Below are 20,885 nucleotides of genomic sequence, written 5' to 3'. Positions count from 1 at the left end.
ATGTGGGAAGTGATGGCAATGAATTTCAAGATGGCAATCGTTTGGTCAATAGTACTGATGCAGAGAAGGACCAGGAGACCCCTGTGGAAAGTGTAGTTTCCCATGAGAATGTCCCTGAAGGGTGTGCGGATGATAATGTACTCCCTGAATTGTTACCAAAGAGTTCCCAGGAACAGGGACTTGAAAACAACTGGGCACTTGTCCAGCTGCAAAACTTAATGAGCAAATAGAAAGGTGAGAAGAAATTAGTCAAAACAGACAGGCCGAACAGTGCCTTTGGTGTTCTGCCGGGCTCCGACAGGAAAAGATAAGAGGATCTCAAGTAAAGCAAAACCAATTCCTGAGTGCGTGGAGGGGATAAAAATTTCAAGTATGGGAAATATAGTCAGACGAAGCATCGTTGGAATCAAGTGTAGTTCTTGTCCTTGTTTTATGGAAGCCTTGCTTGGAAGATTCTTGTCTAAGTATTTCTTGTTTCAGGGTTTGGATTCTTGGATTGTATGAATGCCTACTCATGCCTTGGATTAATATTTCCTGTTTTCCTGAATTATATTTAGAGAAGTGTGGACTTTGTTTTTATGGACTTTCCTGAATTTTACCTAGAACTATTTTTGCTCCTGCTTATCTTCTTACCTAATTGGATTTACCTATTTCTTTAAAATGCTTTTTTACTTGCTTTTTAAAAATTATCTTTAATAAAAGTATTGTTTTTCAATCAACAGTGTGGTGTTTACAGTCAGAGGGCTTTTCCTGTCCTGGAGTGCAACAGCTTGTGAAGATGTGCCCATGCCATGAAGCATGGGGCTGCCTATGCTCCCTTGTTCAACAGTAAGATAGGCTGATGGTCAGGTGCTCACCCCTATTCGGGCTCGAACTGCCAATCTTTTGGTTGGGAAAGATCTATTCCTGCTTGTGATTAACCTGCTGTGCTAAAGCCCGGCCCTTATTGTTGCTTTCCCCATTCCCACTCTTGTCTCCTCAACCTTTCCCTCCTCCAGGGCTGCCACCAAACTCTAACTAACCATCAGAATTCAGGATCTGCAAGTAAGATTTGCAAACCCTGAGTTCAAGTCAACTTTATTTTTGCACATCAACCCTCATGAAAAAATTTCTCAGAGGAAGGCACACTCTAGCCTTGTGCAAATTCCCAAGCACCTGCTATCTGGCATGTTGCATATCTACGAGATATCCCTCCTACCTTGCAAAAGCATGTGACATGGTGAGCTCTGCAAGAAGCCACTCCTGGCTTCTGGTAATTCAGGACCAACCTTGTTGTACTGCCTGGGTGGAGAGAGTACTTTCACTACCACTGACCCAAAGCAGAACAACCAATGAATTTGGAAGTGATCAAGAAAAGAGCTGGCTTAAAGGGGAGCCCCCAGTGCTGCAGTGGGTTAAACTGCTGAACTTGCTGACCAAGAGGTCAGCAGTACAAATCCGGGGAGTGGGGTAAGCTCCCACTGTCAGCCCCAGCTTCTGCCAACCTAGTAGTTTGAAAACTTGCAAATGTGAGTAGATTAATAGGTACTGCTTTGGTGGGAAGGTAACGGTGCTCCATGCAGTCATGCTGGCCACATGACCTTGGAGGTGTCTACAGACAACGCTGACTCTTTGGCTTAGAAATGGAGATGAGCAAACCCCCCCCCCCCCCAGAGTTGGACACAAGTAGACTTGATGTCAAGGGGAAACCTTTTCCTTTTCTTAAAGGTCCAGCTGCAAAGGGAAGGAGGCTTCTCCACTTCAAAGCCAAATAGATTTGCAAGCGGCGCTCAGAATGCCATGCTCTGACTGCCAGTTTTCACCTCCAGGGCCCAAACCCCACATATGTGGCCCTGCTCCAATGCTCATACAGCAGTTGATTGTTTGCGCGCGCACACACCCTGCAGTCTCCCTCCCTTGATCAGTTGTGCAGCTGGGTAACCAGGAGCAGCAGCTGGAAGTATGAAATCATTGTGCATACTAGGTACAAGTCTTTGCAAGAAGCAGCCCTCCGGCAACTCCTGGCACCGGAACCAGCTTCAAGGACCCGACGTGACCTTACCACTTGCATGCCTGCACCAATACTCCCAAAGTCTGAGGCTTATCATACCTGCCTTCTCTGTTGGGGCACATCTAGTGCCCCATCGTCTCAACTCCATGAACAGTAACAACCATTTGCAGCTTAAGCGTGAGACCAGCCATTGCGTTGGAACACATTCAGAGCAGAACTGTTCCACTGAAGGTCTGGTATAGTTGGCTGGGAGAGAAGGGAGGGAGGATGGAGTTGCAGGCAAGCCAACCAGTGCCTCAACTTGCTCCTTAAACCACACCTGTCAAATCAGGCAGGAAGCTGGGAAAGCCAAGTACGGTAAGGGATACTGCTTAACTCTTGAAAGATTCCAAGTACCTCTTGCTAAATTGCCTCCAGGGCTTTACCTATGCCTGTAAAGGAAATGAGTAACCGTGGTGCACGGATCGACAGGGAAGGAGCCAAGCATGGCAGAGAAATGCCCCATAACGGAGCATAGATAGGTTTAGGAAAGGTTTAAACATGGCCACATTTTATTAAGGTAAAGGTTTTCCCCTTGACTTTAAGTCCAGTCGTGTCTGACTTTAGGGGTGATGCTCATCTCAATTTCTGAGCCGAAGAACCGGCGTTGTCCATAGACACCTCCAAGGTCATGTGGCCAGCATGACTGCATGAAGCAGCATTACCTCCCCACCGGAGTGGTACCTATTAATCCACTCACATTGGGATGTTTTCGAACTGCTAGGTTGGCAGAAGCTGGGGCTGACAGCGGAAGCTCATGCCGCTCCCCGGATTCAAACCTGCGACCTTTCAGTCAACAAGTTTAGCAGCTCAGTGGTTTAACCCACTGCGCCACCGGGGGCTTTTATTACTAGACTGCATTTTTTACATCTAAAGCACCTATAACTTTAACATCTCTCCACTGGAGTCAAAAGAGCAGTGACACAGGGGGTGTATTACAAATCTTTGCTATTTCACTCTGCTTTCATTCACTGTTCCCTCTTTAAGCAAAAGTTGAGCATCAGCTCATTACCGAGCAGAGCATGAAGTGCCAACTGATCTGGCTGTGAAGAATTCAGAGCTTAGGAGGCAAAGATGCAGAGTCCAATCTATATAAATAAAAAGGTAATGTTTGTTTGTGGGATTAACATAACTCAAAAACTACTGGATGAATTGGCACCAAATTTGGACACAATACACTTATCAGGACAACAAGTGACAATCACTCATAAAAACACTGAAAAACACAGCAGAAGGGATGTAAAACGCCAAAAAAGCAAACGATGCCACAGCGCATGCGCATAGATGACTCCCCTTGGCAAACAAAATGCACAATAGCATATCCACACTCTTCCAGACTACAGCTCCCAGCATCCCTAGACCAGGCCTTTTAGGAGATGAGGATTATCCAAATGCACTGCTTCCAAGATGCAAGCTTGCTTATCCTTGGATTTCTTTGAGAGCATCCCAATCCCTGCATATTTCTAATTTCTTATTCCTGGACTGCAACTCCCAGCAATCCACCTGATAGATTAAAGATAGATAAGTAGGTAGATAAGGGATGGATCAGGGGACTGCTGGGAGATGCAGTCCAAGAATAGGTAGAGAAGGAAGAAAGGGGAGAAAGAGGAAGGGAAAGAAAAAATGGGGGGCGGGGTGGAAGGGAAGAAGAAGAGAAGGAGAGAAAGAAAGAAAAAAGGGAAGGAAGGAAGGACAGAGGGAGGGAGGGAAGGAAGAAGAGAAAGAAAGAAGAGAAAGACGGAGGGAAGGTTGGTCATAGCAACGCATGGCGGGTACAGATAGTCTATATAAATACAAATGTAATGTTTGTTTGTGGGATTAACATAACTAAAAAAAACACTGGACGAATTGACACCAAATTTGGACACAATACGTCTATCAGGCCAACAAGTAGACCATCACTCATAAAAACATAGCAGAAGAGACTTAAAAAGCAAAATAATAATAATAATTACAATGCATGTGCAAAACCACACACATATACATACATACATACACACATACATACACATATGCACAAATATATATACACACAAAACACATATACACAGACTGGGCCACAGCAACCCGTGGCAGGGGACAGCTAGTCTTTAAAAAAATCACAAAAGGTTTATTTATACTAATAAGAAATAACTGCATTCCTTAAAAATCAAGAACTGGGCCTGAGCCACTCTATTACCCATCTCTTCTAAGGTTTCAAGAGAGGGAAAAACTCCACCACTCCATCTCTCCTGACACACAAGCAGAGAGAGATCTCAAAGCACATGGCACATACTCTCCCTACTAAAGTGTAAGAAGGCAGAAGGCAGATTCAAAAAGGCCTGCAGTAGAGAAGTATTAATTTTAAACAACCAATCAGAATGAGAGCAGAAGAGAGAAGAAAAAGATAGATTCCCAACTGTCATTCAGGAGACATGGATGACGGGAAACCCTTAGTTTATACTAACTTAAATAAACTGTTCCTCATTGAGGACTTGGGTAGTGTGGGGCTGAATCCCAACAGTTTTCACAGCTACCTAGTCCAAATACTAATTATTACAACTTACTGTGACAAGAAGGAAGCATTCAGTAAGAGCAGGGATGCTTGATCTTCTGCAAAAAGTATGGTTATTATTTCTTGGATTCCTAAACTCCAAGAGCTATGATGATTCCTGGGTGGGTGAACCTCAGGCATGAGTGGGTTTGGCTTAAAAGCTCTTCTTCACTGCTCAGTTGACTTGGAGATCTGAGGTGGACCTCAGTCCTGAAGCAACCCCTGAAAATTGCTCTCTCTCCTTCTCCCTCCCAGGACCTTCTCTCCAGAAATATAGCAGCTGCAAGCAAGCATTGTCCTCCTCACCAGCGCAGGGTGTGGCCTGGATTCTGCCCTGGGTGCTGACATACTTGAGCAATGAGGTATGCCCTCGGAACGGGACTCGGTGGCAGGACATACCTGACCATCAGACCAGGCTGGATGGAAAAGGATTAGTGCACCACAGAGATACATCCCTAAAATCTAGGAAGTGCAGAAATATGAGGCAGCAATGGTAATTATTCCAGTATGGTTATGCTAGGTTCAGTGGCTGCCTCTCAGAAGGATCTCTACTCTGAAAGCCAGCTAGTAATTACTTGAGAGCCCTTTGCCAGATAATATGGCACTGGCACATCGAAAGCATGCACAAAGCACACTGCAAAACTCCCAATTGTTGCACTTTCCCTGGGTCTTCTTAGGATTCATTGCACTTAGTAATTATGAACCCAACCCAGCACTTTATTTGCTCAGCCATGATAGCTTTTAATTGTTTTTATAATGTTGTCTGATTTTATATTTATTGGTATTTGAAATGACTTGAAAGCAAACAACAACAATCCTATCTCATCAGCCCAAAGCAGGCCCACACTTCCTATTGAAATAGTAATAAATTTATATTTGTTTAAATTGTTCTTCATTTTAATTATTGTATTGTATTGTCGAAGGCTTTCATGGCTGGAATCACTGGGTTGTCGTAGGTTTTTTCGGGCTATATGGCCTCTACACCATGGCCATATAGCCCGAAAAAACCTACAACAACCCAATTATTGTATTGTTTTGAAGTGTTTTTTGCACTACAAATAAGATATGTGCAGTGTGCATAGGAATTCATTCATGTTTTTTCAAATTATAATCTGGCCCTCCAACAGTTTGAGGGACTGTGACCTGGCCCTCTGTTTAAAATGTTTGAGGACCCCTGCCATAGACACACAACATATATAGACAGACACACAGAGGCTATATAACTTTTCAGCTCCATGAGGGTATGCTTTTTGAATTCTGGCCACTGGGGGAGCTGTCATTTCACCACCTACTTGTGACACCGATGGAGTACTTCCTCATTCTTTTGCATGCTGCTGGAGAGTTTTATGGTATCGTAAATTAGTTAAATTAGCCTCTCTGCATAAGCGGTACCTAAATTTCCTACTTGACAGATGTCTTTTGGGCTGCAAAGATCGACAGCAAGCTAGATAAATGGTCGGGAGCTTACTCCGACCCGGGCTGGCTTGAATTTTAATGCAGCTGACTCCCAACCAGCTGTGCCACAACCCGGTCAGCAACTGCACCCTGGTTGTAGAAAATTATGCAAAACCAACAGAGGCATGGTGATTTGACTTGTGAAGGTTGAGCCTCTTGGAACAATTATTTGGAACCAAGAAAGAATGGCGCCTGCCTGAATCGTACAAGGCGTCCCTTTTTGACAGTGGATGGTTAGGAGCATAATTAGGGGAAAAGTAGGCTTACCTGCGAGGAGTGCCATCATCATGAGGAGGAATGATGACTACCTTCACTGTCACTGAAGTGCGCAGCCAATCGATCATCTGGTCATGGCTGAGCGTGACCACGGCCACCTTGCAGATCTCCACAAGCCGGCTGCCCTGCCGCAGCCCTGCCTGCCAGGCAAAGCCGTAGTCTTCCACTTCTGCCACCGTTCCGTCAAACTTCACATGGAAGCCCAGCTGACCCAATCCGTTCCTCCTGAGGGTCATTTCAATGGTCTCACAGCCAGAAGTCATGACCTAGGGAGACAATGAGCAACTGCAGAATGAGAAGGGACCTCTTTTCACCCATCTCCAGCTCTCTCACACACAAAAAACCCAAAGTGATGAAGATCTAATGGTGCTACTGCTCATTAATGCTAAATGAAGCAGAGGAAGGTAGCAGCTACTTACCTTCAGCCGCTGCACAATCTCCTTGATGTCCTCAGAATTGCCATCAACGGCCCGGATAAAGATATGGTCCCCTCGTCCATAAAAAATCTTGATGCTGTAATTATCTGGGGTCCAGCCAATGACATCCGCACAAAAACAGTTGAATACCACTTCTTCGGCACTCAGGTCCAAGAGCACAATGAACTCGTTGGAGATGCCCAAGACAGCTTCAATTTCCATGCCCTGGCTGTAGTCCTGAGCCAGAACCCTCCAAGCGATAGCTCCCGTGCTATACTGCTCAGCCCCAATCCGGGCTTTCGTCTTCTCCTTCTTCTTGGAAGTTAGTGAGATCAGGTTAAATTTCCCAGTGGAGTCGATGGGGGTGCTGGTCACAGAGTTCTCAGCCAGGTCTTTTAAGTACTCCTGCCGTGTGCGAGTGGCCATGGTGTGGAACTTATCTGACTTATAGGCTGCGTTCTCGGCATTGATCACCTTGGCCAGTAAGAAATCCCGGAAGACGTCAGATTTGCGGAAAACAGCTCTATTGGGGATTGCTGGACCAAAAGGTGGGACATCTTTGGAGCGGGTCACTGCCACACTTGGGACATGGAAGAGAATGAAAAGAGGTAAGACTGTGGATTATGTCAGAAATATTAAAAATTATCTAGGTATTTTTAATTACAAAAATGTGAGTCAAGCACTGAAAGGGTTAGATGGATGCAATGGCTGAGCAAAAACTGTTGTTCAAGAAAAGCAGGTGTTCCTGAAGCTTAGGAGCCCTCAGTCTGTGAGAGAACTCTGTGAAAGAAGGGCCTCAGTGTGTTAGTAGGCCTCAGTATGAGTAGTCCTCAATATGAGTAGGCCTCAGTGTTAGTTTGTTTCAGTGTGAGAGAGGAGTCAGTCTGAGAGAGCTTTCAGTGTGCGACCACCTCAGTGGGAGAAAGGCCTCAGTGTGTGAAGGCCTGGTGTGAGAAGCTTCTGTGAGAGAAGCCCCAGGTTGAAGGCTGTCATGTGTGAAGCTTCAGCGTCAAGGTTGCTGTGTGTAAAAAGCTGCTGTGTGTAAAAAGCTACTGCGTGAAGCTCCTGTTACCTTTGGTGTGAGAGCGAAATTGTTTATCTGCATGAGAAAGAAGCCCTGCGTGAAAGCAAAGAAGGAAGTGTAAAGAACTTTATTTGTGTTATTATTGGGTTGTTGAAGGGTTTTTTTGGGGCTATATGGCCATGTTCTAGAGGCATTCTCTCCTGACGTTTCACCTGCATCTATGGCAAGAATCCACAGAGGTTGTGAGGTCTGTTGGAACTAGGAAAATTGGGTGGCCAGTTGAAACATTCACACATAGCTCCAACAGACAAGAGTTCTTTGTCCCACCCTGGACATTCCACAGATATATAAACCCAACTTTCCTAGTTCCAACAGACCTCAGAACCTCTGAGGATGCTTGCCATAGATACAGGCGAAATGTCAGGAGATAATGCCTCTAGAACATGGCCATATAGCAACCCAGTGAATCCAGCCATGAAAGCCTTCGACAATACATTGTGTTGTTATTATTGTTACATTTATTATTTTACTCTACTGTTACTGTTATTATTACATTCCATTATTTTATTATTTTTATTACATTTATTATTTTACTCTATTATTACTGTTATTATAACATTTCCATTATTTTACTCTATTATTATTATTATTATTATTATTATTATTATTGTTACATTTATTATTTTACTCTATTATGACTGGAAGGATACATAAGCACATTTATACCAAAAAAAGGTTAGAATAATGGTTCAATCAGAGTTGGACAGTCTTATCTTAAATTACAGTTTTATGTAAATATTCCAAAACATTTAACCTACTGATGCCTCAATTAATGTAATTTTATTGGGATCTATTTTTTATTTTGAAATTTACCAGTAGCTGCTGCATTTCCTACCCTCAGCTTATACTCGAGTCAATATGTTTTCCCAGTATTATATGGTAAAATTAGATGCCTCTGCTTATATTTGAGATGGCTTATATTCAAATAGATACGGTAAGTAGCTAATAGGAATCTTTATCTTCCATGACTATTTGTCTACCCTTTACCTAGGTAAAATACCTATCTGACTTATTTTTTCAGGTATTAATACCTCTACTGAGCACATCAACTTCTTTCAACCTATTCCATCATATTTCCATAACCTTCCATGCTCTTCGGCAACCACACATGGCTTTGTCTCTCAATTCATACTTAAACACAAAGTGGTATAGCACCCTGGGAACTGTCTTACATTGGGCTCTTGGCAGAAACCCATATGATTTTCTCAAAGATGCCTTTTAAATCATCCAGCAACTGTTTAACCATTCATTGGAGATGCACAGCTAGGATGGAGACAAAACCCGTGGCTTTCAGAAAGCCACTCTTTCTGTCACTCAGTGATATTCTGGACTCAAGTTTGTCCCAAAGCGGAGATGGGATGTTACCTGTAGCAAACATTCTCTGTGCAAGGGTTCTGGACCCGGACAATAACGAAGACGTGTTGGAAATGGGAACGGATGTTCTGGGGGGTGAAAGGTTGAGCCCCTGGCTCCTGGAAGATGATGGTGACGATATCATTCCCAATGTGCCTCTTCCTGAGCAACTGACCATCAAAGAGAAAGAGAACAGCAGGTTAGGGATCAAGAGGGCTGAACACACCGTTGAGCCCAACTGAAATGCTTGGATGAGGGCTTGGAAGCTCACTTTGGAAACAAAACGAAAACTGAACCTCATTACGCCAGTTCATAATATCCAAGTATATTCTGTTAATGGAAAAACACCAATTATAATGGCGACAAGGTGTGTGTGTGTGTGGGGGGGGGGGGGTACCTTTACATCCAAAGCTCAATCTTATCAACTAATAGCTTGGGTATGTGGTGTTGCCTGGGTTATTTGAAAAAGTCAATTTGCATAAGGTTGTGGGTGAATTACAACTCACATTATGTGAAATTCCATCGATACTTAAAGTTTGTTATGTTTGGCAAGTTTGCTCTATATGCATCCTTGGTGGGGTTCAGTGTGCTCTCTAGCTGCAGGATAAACTACAACTCCCACTAGAGTGAGTCAGTCCCCTTGAACTCCTCCAGTAGGCTGAGTCAATCATGGGGGTCCTGTGTGCCAAGTCTGGTCCAGGTCCATCATTGGTGGAAGCCACAGTTTCTCTGATTGTGGGTAAACTACAACTCCCAGAAAGGAAGATCAATTTCCCCCAAACCCCTCCAGTAATCAAATTTCGGCATATCAGGTATGTGTGCCTAGTTTGGTCCAGATCCATCGGTGCTTGGGTTCACAGTGTTCTCTGGATGTAGGTGAACTAGAACTCCCCCAAATCAAGGTGAATTTTACCCAAAGACCTCCAGTATTTTTTGTTGGTCATGGGGGCTCTGTGTGACAAGTTTGGTTCAATTCCATGTTTGGTGGAGTTCAGAGTGCTCATTGATTGCAAGGGAACTATAAATCCCAGTACCTACAACTCCAAAATGTCCAGGCCAATTCTCCTCAAAACCCACCAATATTCGAATTTGGGCATATTGGACATGCATGCAAAGTTTGGTCCGGATCTATCATTGTTTGGAATCATAGTGTGGTCTGGATGTAGTTGAACTACGAATCTTATAAATTCCTCCAAAGACCTCCCATATTTTTTGTTGGTCATAGAGGTTCTGTATGCCAAGTTATATCTGTGGAATGACCAGGGTGGGACAAAGAACTCTTGTCTACTGGAACTAGGTGTGAATGTTTCAACTGACCACCTTGATTAGCATTTGATGGCCTGGCAGTTGTTTGGTGTGGCTTGTTGGTGGCTGGGGCAATCTTTTGTTGTGAGGTGATTAGTTGTCCCTGATTGTTTCCCCTCTGTTGTTTTGCTGTTGTAATTTTAGAGTTTTTTTTAATACTGGTGGCCAGATTTTGTTCATTTTCATGGTTTCCTCCTTTCTGTTGAAATTGTCCACATGCTTGTGGATTTCAATGAATAGTGGTAGTGCTAACTGGGGCCCCTTACAGAGAGAGGTCAACCCTCCTGTTCAAGGAGCTCCACTGGCTGCCGTTTATATTCCGAGCCCAATTTAAGGTGCAGGTGCTTACCTACAAAGCCCTGAACGGTTTGAGACCAGCCTATCTGCGTGACCGCATTTTCATCTACAAACCCACATGCTCACTTCGGTCATCTGGAGAGGCCCTGCTCGTGATCCCACCGGCGTCACAAGCGCGCTTGGTGGGGATGTGGAACAGGGCCTTTTCCGTGGTGGCCCCCCAACTCTGGAACACCCTCCCCAAAGACCTTAGACAGGCCCCTACATTGGCTGTCTTCAGAAAGAACTTGAAGGCCTGGCTTTTCCGATGCGCCTTCCCAGATTAGGAAATCCCCACTACCAAGTCCCATAAGCACTTTATCAGAACCAATGATTGCTGCACATCGCACATCACACTTGCCCTGGAAGCCCTTTACACACCTCCTGTCACATCAGCACTTTTAATCTTTGTACCCACCCTCTGGCCCGGCCCAGTTTTATTGTGTTTTAGTGTATTGTGCCTGTTGTTTATTTTGCTTTACTCTGTTTTTTATTGTTTGATTTGCTTAGATTGTATTGTTATGTTGTGTGTTGAGGCCTCGGCCTATGTAAGCTGCATCGAATCCTTTGGGAGATGCTAGCGGGGTACAAATAAAGTTTAATAATAATAATAATAATAATAATAATAATAATAAGTTAAAGAGCTCATTCTGAGGATTATTTCTGCGTTTGATTTATTAAAATATTCCCATCCAAACCCAAGTAACGAAGGTGGAGGCATTACTTTTCATTCAACCCTCGTAGGTAGATAGATAGGAGCCAATTGGTGCCACTGGCATTGAACTCTTGAGAAAACAGTCCCCTTGCAGTCAGAACAAGTTGTGCTGAACGTGAAAGAGTGAATGAGTGAGATCAAAGCTGAAATCCGAGCTCAAAACTTGCTCAGGTCCAATCCCACAACTCATTCCAGAAAAAGATGTTCTAGGACAGTGGTTCTCAACCTGGGGTCACCAGATGGTTTTGGCCTACAACTCCCAGAAATCCCAGCCAGTTTACCAGCTGTTAGGATTTATGGGAGTTGAAGGCCGAAAACATCTGAGGACCCCAGGTTGAGAACCACTGTTCTAGGATGATGAGGGTCGGCCAACCCATTCTGCACAAAGCCCATTTACCTGTTGCCTATTGTTGGGGGTGTAAGGAAGCATTGTGGAGACGTGGAACATGACCTCGTAGCCTTGGTAAGCGGTGTAGAGGGAATGAGTTCCCGTGGAGTCAGCTGTAAGGAAGAACAAGAGTGAAAAGATGACACCTCTCAATCATAATGCCCTTCCATTGCAATCACATTGTGTGAGAGCAAAGGAAGAACAGCAGGTTTCCACATCCCACATGATCTCTTTTCAAGTGGGATGCCTTTGTTTCCCTTTCTTCTCCCTGTACATCCCAGAATATTGCACGTACTTTTGGTATCCAACTGGGCTGCATACTTGGAGAATCCCCGCAGGCAGACCTTCTCCCCCAGCAGCGCCAGGAACTCCTCGAAAGCAGGCCCGGCCTCCTCGTTGTTGTACATCTCTTCCTCCGAACTCTGGTTAGCTTTGCAATAGAGGATGCCCACCTTGTGCTTCCGGCAGAGCTGTCAAGGCAGGAGAGGGAAAACAAAGGACGTGAGAACATCTCCCAGCCAAGTCAGCAGGCGACCAAAACAAGGCCTTTCGCCCTCCTGCTGTGCTTTTTGACAGGCGAACATAAAGCAGGCAGGGAGAATCCCTTTGCTGGGTGAGATCAAGGAAGGCCTCAATATTACAACTCCCAGAGGAGGCCAAAAGCAAGACGGAAAGCAGCCCTCTCCTTTTGTCCAACGGGCCCCCCTCCCTAAATAGCCTCTGATCCTGGATTAACTCAGAGGGTAGGCTCTCCCCTCCATTAACTTGGTTAATCCTCTTCTAAAGCCATCAAAGCTTGTGACTGGCATTTGGTGTCAACATTCCACAAACTACAACATTCTCTGGGGAGGGGGCTTCAATCCTGTCTGAGTGGCTGTCCCAGGGCTTTATTATTCCTGGGGGAAGGGATTTCTCTCAAATACTAGTTTTATAAACCTCTCCAAACTGCAGCCCATCAAATAATAGTAGGTTGCTGTCAGTTGTCCAGGCTGTCTGACCATGTTCCAGAAGCACTCCCTCCTGACGTTTCACCCGCATCTATGGCAGGCATCCTCAGAGGTTGTGAGGTCTGTTGAAAACCAGGCGAGATTTATATATCTGTGGAATATCCAGGGTGGGGGAAAGAACTCTTGTCTGTTCGAGGCAGGTGTGAATGTTGCAATTGGCAACTCAATCATGTATGTATGTATGTATGTATGTATGTGTATATATTTAGTTATGGTATTTCTATCCCGCCCTTCTCACCCCAAGGAGGACACAGAACAGCTTACGTAATTGACATTATTCCATGTCCAATCATCATCAACAACAAAAGCAATTAAACAACATATGTAAACATTACGCTTTAGATGACTACTGTGCATAGATCCAAATGATTAGCATCTCTTCTCTGCTGGAGGCAGGTTTGAATGTGTCAGTGTTGCAATTGACTGTCTTAATTAGCATGTAATGGCCTTGCAGCTTCAAAGCCTGGCTGATTTCTACCTGGGGGGATCCTTTGTTAGGAGGTGTTACCGCTCCTGTTTGTTTGTTTGTTTAAAAATGCAATATAACTGTTTGGCTTGCTCCTGACACGATAAATAAATAACGCTCAAAAACAGGGGAATTCCAGACAACAATCAGTCAGGGCCAGCTAATGCCTCCCAACAAAGGATCGCTCAGCCAACCAGCCAGGCTTTGAAGTGGCAAGGCCATTAAATGCTAATCATTTGGATCTATGCACAGTAGTTGTCAATTATGTAAGGCGCCCTGAGTCCCCTTCGGGATGAGAAGGGCGGGATAGAAATGTCATAAATACATACATACATACATACATACATACATACATACATAAATGATTGAGCTGGCCAATTGCAACATTCACACTTGCCTCAAACAGACAATAATAATAATAATAATAATAATAATAATAATAATAATAGTTTTTTATACCCCACCTCCATCTCCCCAAGGGGACTCGGGGCGGCTTACATGAGGCCACGCCTGTCAATACAGAAAACACAATATAACGCAAAAACACAACAGAAAATCAGACAAGAGTTCTTTCTCCCACCCTGGACCTTCCACAGATATATAAACCTCACTTGCCTAGTTTCCAACAGACCTCACAACCTCTCAGGATGCCTGTGGGCGAAATGTCAGGAGAGAATGCTTCTGGAACATAGCCATACAGCCTGGAAAACTCACAGCAGCCCAGTGATTCCGGCCATGAAAGCCTTCGGCAACACACTGGATAACAGTTTTTCTAAGGCAAAATGCCCCTCATCTTTTAGCCCCTCTTTTCCTGGATAACACATTCCATGCCATTCTCTAGTCTAAGCAAATGTCAGAGAGTGAAAGGAATAGAAAGGAAAAGAATAGAAGTGTATGCTTTACAGGAAATGCATGGTTCAGTACGAGAAGAGGGGCAGGGACAGAAGAAGGGCATCTTCCACTTTTGCACACCCTTCCAGAGCTTCTCCTCTCAACCCCTTGCTGCTATTTCAGATAGCATGGAAGGGAAATGAGAAACCAAGCAGTTTTTAAGGAAAGGCCGAGTGCCAGCTCTTTTAAGACCAAGGAGTGGGAATAAATGATAAAAGATGCACCAAGACACCATCGAGAAAACCTCCTAGGATGCACAGACTGGCTACTTCGCATGTCATTTGCTTACCCCCTGCTCATCGAGCTTGCGTAGCTGCTCAGTCACTTTGGGTACATTCAGGGCCAGACGCAGACAATGGATGTTCAATTCAGGAACCACATACTCCAGGGCGTCCTTGAGAGGGAGCCCACGGATGGTGCCATGTTTGGTGGCCGTGGGAGTGGCATCCTCAAGGATGGACCCGCGGAGAGTTATCAGCTGTGGGACAGGAGGAGAAATAGAGAGAATTAACAGCTTTTTCTAAAGTCTTAAGAAGTGAAGAAGCATCAGCACTTATATATAACACAATTAAGGACCGAGGGATCTTTGTAGTGCCTGGTGTCTTATTTTCACCTGTTTCTATGTAGTTCAAGGTGTTTTGTTTCTGGTCTGCATATAGAGGTCACATTGTTCTTCTTCCCAAATATCTTTAGTGTATTATTATTATTATTATTATTATTATTATTATTATTATTATTATTATTTATAAGGGTAATAATAAAAGAGAAGCCTCCCATAAGGATGGTAAAACATCAAAATACCCAGGCTTTGTTTGGGCAACATCCTTGCAGGTAGCCAATTCTCTCACACCAGAAGCGACTTGCAGTTTCTCAAGTTGCTCCTTTCTTTGTTTGAAAAGAAGCACCATGAGACCTCTCTGACTTAAGATGGCTAACACAGAGACATGACAGTTAGCATAACAGACTCTTCTACCAAAGTTAGATCATTTTAAGTCATTTTACCATGTATTATTTTTGATGTGTTTGCACCTAACTGAGGCATTGAATGCTTGCGTTTTTCTATGTAAACCACCTTGAGTCCCTTCGGGGTGAGAGAGCGGTCTAAAAATAAATGTTGTTGTTGTTGTTGTTGTTGTTATTATTATTATTATTAGAAACGCGAAAAGATTAGTACACAGCAAATAAGGTAACTCTGCTGGCTGTTGTATTGGGTCACACATTGGACACTTTATTATTATTATTATTAGAAACGCAAAACGATTAGTACACAGCAAATAAGGTAACTCTGCTGGCTGTTGTATTGGGTCACACATCGGACACTTCCCAAGTGTCTAGAACTGTATGATGTATCAGCGAATAATGCGTGCAGATCCGAGTAGGGTGGCCTTTTGCAGCTAATAGTAATTTTTTCAGCGCCGATTGTGTTTAAAGTGCAGGCCAAAGTCTTGGGGCACTGTATCCAGTGTGCTGATCACCACTGGGATCACCTTTACTGGCTTATTATTATTATTTTACTGACACAAAAACACAGTATGTCACAGCAAATGAGATATATGATTAAATGAGAAAATGATTATTTTAAATATATGCGCTATTGTGGTTTTAATGCTTATATTGTCTATAAATTTTATGTTTATGCCTTTTTTTCATCTATGTACTGTTTATGTTACTTGGAAACTGATCTGAGTCCCCTTGGGGAGATAGAGCGGTATATAAATAAAGTTTTGTTGTTGTTGTTGTATATATGCTGGATTTCGTATCACAGAATCACAAGTCAAACACTTCCTAGGCAGATAGAGCCGATCAACATCACTGCGAGGATGTAGTGAATTATGAATGGTCATGAGTTTTCTTGTTTTTCTTTACAAATTGTCCAGTTCTGCCTGCGTCCAGTTTATGATGCCAGCAGTATATCTTATGATAGGTATTTATGGCCTTGAAGGCCCAGGTGTTTATGGCCTTGAAGGTATTGCCTCCATTGAGCTTGCTTTTGAGAATTTTTCTGACCCTTTGAATGTATTCTTTTGCAGATTATTATTATTATTATTATTATTATTATTATATTATTATTATTATTATTATATGTATTCTTTGCTGATTATTATTATTATTATTATTATTATTATCATTATTATTATTAGAACCACAACAAGATGAGTCCACAGCAGACAAGATCACTTTGCTGGCTGTTGTATTGGATCCCACGTCGGACACTTCCCAAGTATCTAGGACTATATGATGTATTGGTGAATAATGTGTGCAGATCCCAGTAAGGTGGCCTTTTGCAGCTGTCAGATGGTATTTTTGTCAGCGCCGATTGTGTTTAAGTGCAGGCCAAGGTCTTTAGGCACTGCACCCAGTGTGCCGATCATCAATGGGACCACCTTTACTGGCTTATCATTAACATTATCATTATCATTATTATCATTATCATTATTTTACTGACACAAAAACTCAGTACGTCACAGCAAATGAGATCTATATGCTGGATTTCGTATTATTATTATTATTACTATTATTATTTTATCTATCAACTCTTTTATCTGGAATGTATTATTTGCAACAAAAAAGTATGTTTTTACCTTTCTTTTAACCTTACCAGAGCTTCCCGAGTATTTTTTTTTCCTGTGTCTTACCATAAACTAATATTAGCACTGGCTAGGCTGCATTCTACTCTGCTATAGACATCAAATATTCCTACATAAAGAAGAAGAGCATCCGGCACCATTCACAATTGGTGGGTTCTCTCTGGACCCCCAAAGCCCCTGGAAGTGATAGAACAAGGAGCTCTTTGTGTGCACTTCCTGTTGCTGACCCACTGCCCCCGCATTGCAGAGTGCAAGTATGCATGGAAAAAAATGAATGATTCAAAATGTTTTCTCTCCGCCAAGGCAAGATTATGAAAGCCGGTGTGCATTTTTCTTTGCAATTTGGACAATTTTTTTTGGTAGGGAAACATGCTTTTTGCTTTCAACACACACAAAAAGTTATTTTGCGCAAACAAGGTTTGTTTATTTTTGCAAAGATGCCCTGATTGTACAAAGCTTGCAAAGCCCTTTGGATTTTCCCAGTTTGTGTAAGGCAGAGATGAATATGGAGTGCAGGTGCTGTCAGACTGTATCTCCCAGCAATGCTAAACGAACATAGACAAAGGTGAGGAAATCTGGGAGCAAATTATAGGGCAGTCATACAATTCCCAATCCTGATATAAGGATTAAGAAACCTGTCAACAGATATTGTGAGGTATGTGTTGAGTCATGGAAAAAAAAACCTGCCAAGAGGCTCTGCTTCTTGAAGGAGAGCAACTTTACTGAATTCCAAAATGAAGAAACAGTTCTCTGGAAAAATCTGACTTACAGAGACTTGGGAAACCTTGGGGTTTTCTTGAATAACAGATTTTGATCGATATAATAAATTCTGGAGCTCTTTCAATTTGCTGTATACCAAGTATGGGCAAGTTTACCCACGCCTGCTGTATACGCTTGATATTGCAAAGTGGAAAAGGTGATAGCAAAGCTCTCCGATCACCCCCAATTTCCTCAAAGCTCTTGCAATGTCTCTCTCTACTTGTATGTATATGCAGACATATCAAGCACACATTCACACTGCACTGCAATGCCCTCTGCTGGGCTCTGGGAAGTGCGGAGAATGACGGATGTTCCCTTTGTGCCATATCCAACTCTGCTCTTGGGAACAGGTTCTTCCTTTCATTGTGGATCAGTAATTTCCAATTCACATATTCCCCTTAGCATCAGTATTTTTTTTATCTGCAGAAGGCCCTATCCAAAGAGATCTGTGTATGTGTGTGTTTACCCTTTAAAAAACCCTAGCAAGGTCAGATAGATTAATGATTCCAAAACTCTCATCCTCCAGGTGTTTTGGACTCTTCCAACTCCCAGAAGCCTCAGTTGACTTGGCCAATGATCAAGGATTCTTTGAGCTGATGTCCAAGAAACCTGGAACATCAGAATGAGCTAATAATAATAATTCTGGCAGCCCAAGAACAAGTCATTAGAACAAATGCCATCAAAGCCAGAACTGAAAAGTCAACAACAGATGTCTAATGCAGACTCTGCAAGGAAGCAGATGAAACAATAGATCACATCCTCAGCTGCTGCAAGAAGATAACGCAGACAGACTACATGCAGAGGCACAACACCGTTGCTCAGATGATTCATTGGAACTTGTGCCACAAATAAATACCTTCTGCCTGCGACAAAGAACTGGTGGGATCATAAGCCGGAAAAAGTTACAGAAAATGAGCACGTCAAACTACTCTGGGACTTCCAAATTCAGACAGACAGAGTTTTGGAGCACAATACTCCTGACCTCACGATCGTGTTAAAAAAATGTGGATTGTCGATGTTGCAATCCCAGGCGACAGCAGGATTGAAGAGAAACAACTGGAAAAGCTGACACAATATGAGGATTTAAAGATCGAACTGCAAAGACTCTGGCACAAGCCAGTCAAGGTGGTCCCAGTGGTGATTGGCACACTGGGTGCAATGCCTAAAGACCTTGACCTGCACTTAAACACAACCGGCACTGACAAAATTACCATCTGCGAGCTGCAAAAGGCCACCTTACTGAGATCTGCACGCATTATTTGCTGATACAGCACACAGTCCTAGATACTTGGTAAGTGTCCGACGTGTGATCCAATACAACAGCCAGTAGAGTGATCTTGTTTGTTGTGGACTCATCTTGTTGTGTTAATAATAATAATAATAATAATAATAATAATAATAATAGTCCTAAACACTTGGGTAGTGTTAGACTTGTGATTTTGTGATATGAAATCTAGCATATATATCTTGTTTGCTCTGTCATATTGTGTTTTTGTGTCAATAATAATAATAACAACAACTACTACTACTACTACTACTTTCTTCTTGTATCCCACCAACGAAGGGACTCGGGACAGCTTACACACAGCACAAAGTACATAAAATAAAGCACAGTATAAAATACAATTAAATAAAACATATAGGCATATAAAACAACAACTTAAGACTAAATTAAAACAGCGCTCATCAACTAATGGCAGTAAGCTACTGTAAACATGGTCAGGCTGTAAAGGAGGTTCCCAACCTGTGGTCCGTGGACCACCAGTGGTCCGCAAGAACTAAAAAATGGTCTGCGGCTTCACCATTACTACACCGTTTCAATGAGAGCAACTGGTCTTGTTTTGGTTTTTTTTGTCGTGTCAGGAGCGACTTGAGAAACTGCAAGTCGCTTCTGGTGTGAGAGAATTGGCCGTCTGCAAGGATGTTGCCCAGGGGACGCTCGGATGATTTGATGTTTTTATCATCCTTGTGGGAGGCTTCTCTTATGTCCCTGTATGAGGAGCTGGAGCTGATAGAGGGAGCTCATCAGCCTCTCCGAATTCGAACCTGCGACCTGTCAGTCTTCAGTCCTGCTGGCACCGGGGTTTAACCCACTGCGCCACTGGGGACTCCAACAGGTCTTGTGAAAGCCTCTCATAGTGCAGAGGCTTATTAAACATGGTTTTCTGTGGGTGAGCAGATGGCAACTACTGGATGGCATATGTTCTGTATAAGAAACTAGAGCTGATGTGGTCTATCCAATGCAATTTTCTGAAGAGACCCCCCAAATAACCAAAACAAACCTAAAGTTGATAAAAAAAACTGATTTGTAGCCTCTTTGGTACTAATGTTGGAGAGTGGTCCCTGGTCAAGTGGTCCCTGGTCAAAAATACATTGGGAACAACTGCTGTAAACAACAGGACAAGGGAATGGGATAAGTGCAGAGCTGTAACCAGGGAATGAGGGCATGGGATGAAGTGCAAGGTTACATAACTATTGCGTAGAACAACTAGGGATTAGGTATTCTCAAAAGCTTGTTTGAACAGCCAGATCTTCAGGTCTCTACGAAAGGAGGACAATGTGGGGGCTTGCCTAATTTCCCTGGGGAGGGCATTCCAAAGATGGAGAGGGGTCACCACCAGAAGGTTCTTGCCCTCGCCCCCCTCAACCGCACTTGTGACAGTGGCCGGACCGAGAGGAAGGCCTGTAGCAGGACCAAGAGGAGGTCCTCCCAAGACACAAGTTTATAGGGGGAGATGCGGTCATGAAAATAGGCAGGACCCGAACTATTTAGGGCTTTGTAGGTAATAACTTGCACTTTGAATTGGGAATGGAATTTTATCAGCAGCCAATGGAGCTGCTTTAGTAGGGGCATCGTGTGCTCCCTATAGCCAGCTCCAGTTAGCAGTCAAGCTGCTGATATTTGCAATGATTGCCGTTTCCAAGCCATCTTCAAAGGCAGGCCATTGCAGTAATCCAGCCTAGATGTAACTAAGGCATGGACCACCTTGGCCAAGTCGGGTTTTTTGAGGTATGGTTGCCGCTGGCGCACATGCTTTAACTGTGCGTAGGCCCTCCTGTGTTGGGAGTTCAGCCTGAGATTGTGTCTAATGATCAGGGTACTCTGGATGTTGGGAATGACAATGAGGTTCATGTATCTAATGATGAGGTTGCTACTGATGCAGAGAATAACAATAGGATTCCTGTTCAAAGTGTCTTTTCTAATGAAAATGCTGCTGAAGGGTTTGGGGATGATGGTAAGGTCCCTGGAAGAGGCCCCGAATTGCTACCAGAGAATTCCCATG

General features: G+C 43.4%; 1 protein-coding gene across 3 annotated transcripts in view; it reads right to left on the bottom strand.

The window, feature by feature from the left end:
• The window catches only part of LOC137094682 (signal-induced proliferation-associated 1-like protein 3), a 161,487-nt gene that overhangs the window by 36,984 nt on the left and 103,618 nt on the right, over positions 1 to 20,885 (bottom strand). For all 3 annotated transcript variants that reach the window (XM_067461886.1, XM_067461888.1, XM_067461887.1), the window contains exons 4-9: positions 14,544 to 14,732; positions 12,186 to 12,360; positions 11,900 to 12,003; positions 9,159 to 9,316; positions 6,713 to 7,289; positions 6,285 to 6,559 (exon numbers count right to left, since the gene is read on the bottom strand). In XM_067461886.1, coding sequence (XP_067317987.1) covers positions 6,285 to 6,559; positions 6,713 to 7,289; positions 9,159 to 9,316; positions 11,900 to 12,003; positions 12,186 to 12,360; positions 14,544 to 14,732 — 1,478 coding nt within the window. The remainder of the gene's footprint in view (positions 1 to 6,284; positions 6,560 to 6,712; positions 7,290 to 9,158; positions 9,317 to 11,899; positions 12,004 to 12,185; positions 12,361 to 14,543; positions 14,733 to 20,885) is intronic.

This window comes from Anolis sagrei, chromosome Y (assembly GCF_037176765.1).
Source record: "Anolis sagrei isolate rAnoSag1 chromosome Y, rAnoSag1.mat, whole genome shotgun sequence".
In the NCBI taxonomy this organism is placed as follows: Eukaryota; Metazoa; Chordata; class Lepidosauria; order Squamata; family Dactyloidae; genus Anolis; species Anolis sagrei.
This window is presented reverse-complemented; position numbering and strand designations above follow the sequence as displayed.